At 38.7% G+C, this 9,322-nt stretch overlaps 1 protein-coding gene across 1 annotated transcript in view; it reads right to left on the bottom strand.

The window, feature by feature from the left end:
- TCEANC2 (transcription elongation factor A (SII) N-terminal and central domain containing 2) overlaps window positions 1–9,322 on the bottom strand; it is a 31,367-nt gene that overhangs the window by 18,612 nt on the left and 3,433 nt on the right. Inside the window, exon 3 of the mRNA XM_004679033.2 lies at window positions 5,505–5,646. Within this exon, the coding sequence (XP_004679090.1) occupies window positions 5,505–5,646 (142 nt within the window). The remainder of the gene's footprint in view (window positions 1–5,504; window positions 5,647–9,322) is intronic.

The raw sequence follows: 9,322 nt of genomic DNA, 5'->3' as shown, positions 1-9,322 counted from the left end.
CTCTGCCCTGTACCCCAGTTCTATGTGCATAAATAAATAAATCTTTAAAAAAAAAAAAGTAGATACGGAATTGGCAGCAAGTTCAGTGTCAGTTATGCTGACAGAAAGAGAGTAATCAATGGTCTCAAATTCATGCTTCTGGGAAGATGAGAACTGAGACAAGATTATTGGATTTGTATAGAATGAAATGACTTGTGACCTAAGTAAGAGGAATAGTAGTTGTGGGAGAAACCAGCATGGAAAGGGTTTAACGAAGGAGTAGGATGTCAGAAATGGGGAGTTATGATTGACTACTAATCATTTTTAAAAGTATTTGGCTATAAAAGGCAGAGGGAAAACAAAGCAAGAGAGACAGAGGGAAGAGAGATTTAAATTTGGTTCTCTGTAGACAGAAAGGACCAGTGGCGAGGGTACAGGGCGTCAACAAAGTGAGAGGCATCTTGTCACGCTCATTCTCCCTCACCTCCACAACCAACCCTTGCTAAATCCCATCCGTTCTTCCTAAGAATGTCTCTACAAACCTGTCAATCAACAGGTTAGATTCTCTCTTATTTAACAAAGGAGGACTTTCTTCAATCCTATATTTTCTCTCTGCTACTGCTGTCTCTTTCAATAGCAAACTTCTTGAAAGAGGTTCCTTTCCTCATCACTTTCCTCTGCCTGTGTCCCTAACTTTGCCCTTGAAACTGTCCTTACCAAAATCTAATGTGCAATTTTTAGACTTAGCTCAGTTGGTCCTTTGAGAACAAAGGACACCGTTGACCATTCTCACCAGCTCCCCCTTGAAACACTGTTGCCCATTCCATAACAGCATCTTCTCCCATTTCCTTTGTCTCTTCACACCTTCTCACTCTCCTTCTATAAGTCCTTTACACATTGGCGTGCTTCAGGATTTCAGGTTTGACTCTGGATTTTTTTCAACTACTCTATACCTGGGCAGGCTTTTCTTTTTCCATTGCCTCAATTTCTAATTGTATGTTCATGAAAATTCTCAAGTATATATTTGCTGTCTCTCCTTAGTGTCAGCTTTGTACATCCACTATCAGGTTAGATATTCCCGCTTGGATGTCCCACAGTATAGCAAACACAGTAAATTTAAAACTGAACTTATCTCCCCTTCTAAAGTGACTGCTTCCTATCCTAAAGAGTTGTACCATCTTCCACCTACTTGCCCACATAAGAAATTTGTGCCTCAGACTTCACTCCTTTATCTTTATCCCCAAAATCCAATCAATTTCTAGATCCTTTGGATTTTATTCCATTCATATCTCTTGATTTCAGCCATTTTCCATCCCCATGACTAATACCCCATCCAGGCCATCCGCATTTCTCAGGCACATATTTTAGTAGCTTGTTAGTTGGGTTTCCTGCCTCAAAGTTTGCTTCTCTCCAACTTTTCCTTCATAGAAGTCAGAGTTTTCTAAAATGCAAATGTATGGAATATGGCATTCCTCCATTCAAAACTCTTCAATAATAATCGCTTATTATCTTTAGGATTTAGAGACTTTATAGTGAACTAAAGCTACACTTTCAATGCTGTACAACTAGATTACAAATAAAAGTCACCTCTTTCCCTCCTCCATAAAGTAAGACTAAAGAGGAAAAATTAGGGAAGGATGAATTTTTTTTTTTAAGATTTATTTATTTATTCATAGAGAACTGGGGTACAGGCCAGAGATGTGGAGGGTGATAGGATTCACCAGAGACAGAGTGGGGAGCAGAACAGGCAGATGATCAAAGTACACTGCTGAGGGGAGCAGCGGGCGGGTCAGGAGAGGTCTGCCGCGCCATGTGGTCACCTCCGGGGCAGGCGGGAATCGAACTCATACGGAAGTGGCTTTAGCTTCTCAGTGCAGTGCTTTAACCCGCTGTGCCACCAGGGAGGGCCCAGGATGAATTTTTTATATCAATGTTGTCGAAATACTTAGCTGGGGCCAGGGATGAAGTAGAAGAGCTAGCCCTGGTACTCTCATACTAAGCCAGGATCCTTGAGGGGAGTGTGAAAATATTCCCGATTAAAAGTAGCCCTTAGCTACTAGGAAAAAGAAAAAAGGAAACAAATCCTCTCTACAGGAAATTTCTCCAACCAAGTCTCACAAAGTTCCCATAGAATGAAATCAAGTAATGAACTCACAATGAAAAATCAGCAAGCACATAGGAAGGCAGGCACCACAAGAGTCAGCAGAAACAGTAAAAAGACAAATAAAAATTCCCAAGGATAACAAATAGTAGGATGAACAAAACAGAAAAACTATTCATTATATGCTCAAAGAAATAAAAGGCCCAAATCACAAGAATACGCAAATATTTAAAAGAGACAAATTTAGGAGGTAAAAAGGAAACATAAAAATAAAAGCGTGTTTAAAATAAAGAAGTTGGCCCTCCCTGGTGGCACAGTGGGTTAAAGCACAGCACTACTAAGCTAGCTGGTCCTTCAGCTCAATCCCCGGCCCCGGAGGTGACCCACATGGCATGGCAGACCTCTGTCCTGCCCGCTGCTCCCCTCAGCAGTGTCCTTTGTCAGTGTGCCTGTCCTGCTCCCCACTTGGTCTCCGGTGAATCCTCTCACCACCCCTACACCTCTGCCCTGTACCCCAGTTCTATGTGCATAAATAAACCTTTAAAAATAAATAAAGAAGTTAACAAATGAGTTAAATAGAAGATTAGAATTCACTAAAGAGTGAACTAGTGACTTGGAAGATCTATATATGAACAAACTGCCCTGAATTCTGCAAGAAACAGCAGATAAAAAACAAGACAGGTAAGTTAAGTGTTATTGAAAATGAAAGGTCTAGCATATTTCTAATTATATAATCCCAGAAGGAAGGAGTCAAGAATAATGAAAGACAGGTACTTGTGAAGAGAAAATGTCTGTAAAATTTCTACAAGTGAAACTAATTCTAAGCAGGTCTAGGAAGTATAATATATCTAGGTTTAAAAAAAAGAAATAAATGCTCTGGTAACCAGTACACAAGACAGCCCCCAGTGACCCCTCACCCCTTGGTATTCAAAACCCTGTGTAGTTGCCTCCCAAATTGTACAGGATTGATCTGTGTGACCAACAGAATATGACAAAAGTGATGGTATGTCACGTGTACAATTAGGTGATAAAAGTCCCTGGTTCTGATAGTGGTTATTTTCTCTTGGATAACTTGTTCTAGAGAAAGTCAGCTGCCAGATGAGCAGCCCAAATGAGAGGTCCATGTGATGAAGAATTTGAAGCCTCTTGCAAGCAATTCCATGAATGAGCTACTTTGAGCAGATTTTCAAGTCCTCATCAAGCTTTACGATAACTGCAGTCCCAACCAATAGTTTGAATGCAACCTCTGAAAAGACCCTGAGTCAGAACCTCCCAGATTCTTGACCCTCAAAAAAAAAAATCTGTGTAATATAACAAATACTTGAGCTACTAAATTTTGGGGGTAATTCTTACACAAGGATAGATAATTTATATACATGCTAACACCAAATTGTTTTGAATGGCTTACAAAGAGCTATCTCCATCTGGTCCAGACACTCCCTTCAGCTTATTCCATTTCAAACACACTGAGCTTCTTTTAGCTTCTGGATGTATCATGTTTCAGTCCACCTCCAGTCCTCTATACCATTCGTATGATGCATGCCTGCCTGATAAATTCTTCAACACCTTATCCTCTACTTCTGATATATATATAATCCTTTGACTAACTTCCCCCATCATAAGAGTACTCATCACATTGTATGATACTCTTATTAAACTGTCTGTCCTTCCATTTGACTGTCCATTTCAAAAAGATAGGAACTGTGCCTGTCTCCATTATTATGCCAGCACAATTCCAACACAAAGATGGTACTCAATAAATACTTGTCCCTGACAGCCCCCCGGCTAGGGCAGGCAGGAGATTAAAGATGGAAAAGTGTAAATATTCTCCACAATGATCTAAATACATCTTCAGCCTAGCAACTAATGTAATGAAAAAGGAACCCAAAAAGTCTCTATATTCCATTCAACCTCAGGTTTAAGGAAGGCTTTGGGTAAGGTCAAGACTCAGAAGTTGGCTGGTTTCCAGCTCCTCCTAAGTCAAGTTCTCCTGTTGTGGTTTCATTATGATCCTTGCATTGAAATCTCTAAACATCAGACACACCTTTCTTGAAAGCACACTCCTAAATGTACTCAAAGGACAAACAGAAATGGTTTTAAAAAACTATCATCTGTCCTATATTTGTGTAGGACAATTCTAGTCTATTATGTTGATATTTATCTGGTATCATATCTGGTCTGTGGGGTGTGTTCCTAAGTATGAACATGTACAGACATATATAAACGTATATATACATGCCATAAAATATTAATCACTAGTACCCTCTACTGGTAGAAATACCTTATCCATTCATATGAATGGTCTTATTGCCCTCTAGTGACTACAACCTATAAAGAAAAAACTCAGCAGCAGATGGGAAAGTCTCCTTGGCTATAATGATAGGGTTTTATGTTCTTTAAGCATCTAATTTTCTCAGATTCTGGTTTATATTACAGGGGTGCAACTCTCAAGACTCTTGGGGGTCCTCTGGGGGATTTCACACAGCTCTTGCCAGCTGTTAGCGCCAGTCTGAAGCTGCTCTCTCTCCTGCATCTCATGAACAAGAGGTCAAGGGGAGGCAGAGAAGGCAATGGCTGCGCTAGTGAGGGCAAGAACAGCAGCTGTGAATGACTACCCTGGACTCCCTGGGGACTTAGGAGCAGCTTGAAGAACACATGTTGGCCCTCCCTCGCAAATTATTCACAGTTGTGTACTGTACTAAAATGGCAATTCAACGCAGTCCCTGACTTACCTTTTAAATACCTCCAATGCTATAATAAATGATACAGTGGTAACGTTACCATCATTTTGTTTTTATAAACCACACTTTGCAAGTTATTTCTACTCATTACAGAAAAGCCACATCTCTTTCAAAATTTAACTGCAATGCTGCCTCCTCTCAGAAGCTTCTGCTGAATTCCCCAGATGTAAGTAATGACTCTGTCCTTTGTGCCAGCATATACCTGTTCAGATCAAAATGGCACCCATGGCATTATCTGTATGCCTCCGCTTAGAAGCTATCAGATTTCACTGCTCCCATTTGTCTACGTGCTTATTCTCCACCAAACCCTAAGCTCCTTGGGGTCACAAATTAAGTCTCATTCATTTCTGCACACTCAGAATCCAACACAAAAGATCCAGTGCACTAGTCCAAGAGGTAAGAAAGCATTTAGAAACTTTCTAAGAGTAAGTCCACATCTATCAAAACTAGTTTAACAAAAAAAAAAGTGGGGCTTGTATTTTGATATTTTAATTTCATTTTTTCTGATTATTTCATTAGGTATTATAAAAGTATTGGTTTACAACCAATAGGGAATGATTAAACAATGGTCCTGAACAGATAGTTTGAAAAACACTGATATGACAGATAATTTTCATAGAATGAGGAAAAGATGAAAAAAGACAAAATAAAAGCATTTTTCATAAAATTCATGAGGAACATACCTATCCTTGTTGACTTTAACACTTCCCTGGAGGGTAGTTTCTTCTTTAATTCTCGTAAGACTTCAACTAGATTCTCTTTGGTTTGATCAGGAAGCTCCAGCATAGTTTTCCATCTTTTTATGTCTTCTATAACCACAACTCTCTGGGAAAAAGAAAAGTCATTTGGAAAATGGAGCATTTTCATTAGAAAGACATCTGCCTTCACCTGAGCTAATGGGGCTCCCATTGACATATGAATTATTGATTATGACCTGAACCAAAGCAGTGTGTGTGACGGCCCCAAATGATGGGTAATTGCTTAAAAGCAGGTCCTGCTTACTGCAAATCAGGAAGGGAGTTACATCTATTAGTAAAAGTGCAAGTTTTAATCTTACCATGTGAGACACCACTGGGCACTTAGCAGTGAGAAGCAATAAGAAGGAGAAGAAAAGAAAAATGATACTGGGGTGAATCAACCCTATAGCTCATTTAAGTGTCCTATTCTATAGGCAAGGACAGAGAACAGAGAAGTCATAAAGACATTTATTTCAACAGTTAAAAGCACACTTCAACAGCTCCCAACTTCCTACGTGATAAAACACAAACTCTCTCTTATTTAAATAATTTTTAAAATTTTCAAACACTTTAAAAGGAACCAAGTAACTCTCTTTGTAATGAATTTACATTTTGCCATTTTACATAAAACATTATAAAGTTTAAGTCTCCTTACACCCTTCACCCAACTCATTCCCCTCCTTTCATTCCTAGAAGAAACTAGCAGAATCTCCTTGGGTACAGTCATATAGTGTTTTATGTTCTTTGAGGATTTCAGAGTATATGACATCTTAAGCTTATGTGTATCTTTCCATAAAACATTTCCATAAAACATTAACGATTAAGGAATCTGGATGAAGCGGGTGGAGAATTACTTCATATGGCCTTACAACTTTTCTCTAGTTCTGAAATTATTTCAACTACAAGTTTGCTTGTTGTTTTTTTTTTTTTTTTAAGTAAACTGGGAGATAAAATAATAGTTGATTTTATAATTACAAAAAAAAATATCCTGACTTGGATATTATTACCTGGGAAAGGTGGGCCCACTTAGGGACCTGGAAGAAAGCACTGGGGGCTTCTGATAATGTTGTTTCTTGATATGGATAGTGGAGACACACGTGTGCTCACTGCGAGAATGTGTCAGGATGTATACTCATGATTTGTCCACTTTTCTATATACATGCTAGCTGAACAAAAAGGAACCCAAAGAAACCTCCCTTCCCTGGCTGGGGTTTACTTCCAAGTGGGAGGAGGATCTGATTCCTTTATTTCCTCATCTTTGCTTTTCTGCCTCCCCTACCAGCCTGTTGGCTTTGGTCACTGATTCTCTGAGTTTGAAATTGGGGAAAAGGGAGGGGATGGGATGGGCAAAGCCTCACGTTCTGTTATGATACCATGCTAATCAGGTGTGTGCCAGACCTGGCAGATATTTAAAGCTGACTCTCCTAGGAGGTGCTCTGTGACTCCTTGGAGAGCTCCAGCGTTGCGCTCTCACCTGCGGTGACCATAATGTGGACAATGCTTCTGAAGTCCCCAAGTTTTGGAAACCCACTTCACATTTTCCAAGGATCCTTGCAAATCTAGCCCCTTTCACAGTACTCTCGGCCAGCCAGCATTTTCTCCACTATGCCCACAGCTTTGCCCTGAGTAATTCTGTAGGGAACAGTCTTCCCCAGTTCTCTTCCCTCAGCCACTAGTAGGCCACCTTCTCTGATTTTAGAATTTCTCAGGCACAGGTTTGACCTTTGTGTCTACCAACTCCAGGAATTGAAGGCAAGTTCTCTAAGTGAACATATCACAAGCCCTTCTTGTTGATCAAAAGGAATTCTCTCTCCTCATTTCCTTTAACTTCCATTGTCTTTACAACCTAAGGGTTCAGGATTCCAAAACTGGTCTTCATGTACTGTCTTCATAAGTTCTGTGTAGATGACCTAGAAAATCTTTTGTGAGCATCATTTGATACCTATTACTTTGTTCTCAGCCTTTAGGGGTCTTAGCCAAAATTGACACAAAGTCCTTTTTTACTATCTGTCAGAATATAAAATAGTACTGTTAGTGTTAAATGATATGAGAAATAAATAAATGAGGACAGATAAGGGATGTTATTTTTAATAGAAACAAGGTAAATAATTTCATTCTTAACTTGCTTTTTTTTCACTTATTTTCTTGATTTATCCATACAGATACATATTAACCCACTCAAATAGCATTAGATAGCTTTCCAGTACTTTTATATATAAATGTCTTAGAATTTTAAAATCAATTCCCCTAATGAATATTTAGGAATCTCTCTCCCCTCATATATTTCCTAATATAAACACTCCTTTAATGAACCTGATAAATATATCCATTTGCTTTCAAGCAGATGAATATACATTTTCAAGTTTTACTTGACATTTTACTTTCAAGTTTTCTGGCCTAGGAGCTACTTTATTTTGTTCCCCAAGAACCACTGAGTCTGAGAATCTCTCTCTTAATAGACACTTTCAATTCAGTTGCCGTTATCATGATTATTAATATAAACTGGTCACACTTCCTCTTTTTTCCCTACATCTTTCTTGTCTTTTATTTAACAACCTGAGTTTTCTTTAATCTTGTTGTTCTTTATGGTTTGGAAGCTATATACTCAATTTAGATTATTTCAAGATTTATCCTACAATTTTTTAAATGTATGTTCAATTAAATCTATACACTATCCTCCTTATAAATCCCTACTTCAGAAATTCCTATTAAAAATAGACATGCTAGGGGCCTCTCTGGTGGTGCAAGGCGTTAAAGCACAGCACTGTGAAGCTATCCTCAGCCACAGCAACATGAGATCCCCAGCCAGGGAGGTGACCCACATGGCCCAGCAGACCTCTCCTCTCACCCGATGCTCCTGTCAGCAGTGTGTTTCAGTCAATCTGCCTCTCCTGCTTCCCACTCTGTCTCTATTGGATCTCTCATCCCCCATACCACTGACCTGTATCCCAGTTCTTATATGCATAAGTAAATCTTTTTAAAAAATAGAAATAGACATACCTTTTTCTTTGTCTTTCATATCTCTTAATTTTTCTTTCCTATTTGTCTTTCTCTGTGATGCATTCCAAATGATTTCCTCAGTTCTTGCTTTCAATTCACTATCTCTAGCTATGGATCATCTACTTTTAACCCATTAAATGATGTTTCCATGTCAATAAACACATTTTTTTCATTGGACAAGGTCTCTTTTTTTTTTTCCCTCTATGTCTGTCTGCCATCTTTTTCTACCATCCCATTCTTATAGTTCCTATTCTTTCTTTTTTCTGTGACATTTTACACATATTTAAAGGCCCTTTCATCATTCTCTTATCACCATTTCTTGAAGTAGAAATTCTATTACTTATATCTATCTGCTCATTTTCCCTCCTAGTAATCTATTTTCTTGGAGAGTTGATAATTTTTGACCATTCTTCATCTTTAATGCCGGGCATTGTTAGGTATCTTAACCAGGAAATCTTATATGTGTCTTTGCCAACTTTAATCTTTGGTTTTCCCTGGTTCTGGGCTAATTTTTCTTTTCTTTTCTTTTCAGTATTGCAGGTAGTATGACTCCAAAGTATATCTATCTCTCCATAGAAATACGTGAGAGGTTCTAATTTACACGAGAGCTCTTTTTCTACCCCCTCTCCATAAGAAGGTTACCACCTTTATGCTGTCTCCTTGGAATAATGATAGAATTTTTTTAGCTCATTTTTCACAAACACAGTAGCCCTGCTTTGGTCCCTGCTATATCAGGGGCTATTAACCTCAAGCCTTATCTACTG

The sequence above is a fragment of the Condylura cristata genome, unplaced genomic scaffold (assembly GCF_000260355.1).
Source record: "Condylura cristata isolate star-nosed mole 26May11 unplaced genomic scaffold, ConCri1.0 scaffold00008, whole genome shotgun sequence".
Lineage (NCBI taxonomy): Eukaryota > Metazoa > Chordata > Mammalia > Eulipotyphla > Talpidae > Condylura > Condylura cristata.
The sequence above is the reverse complement of the archived record's forward strand: the minus strand, read 5'-3'. Positions and strand labels throughout refer to the sequence as shown.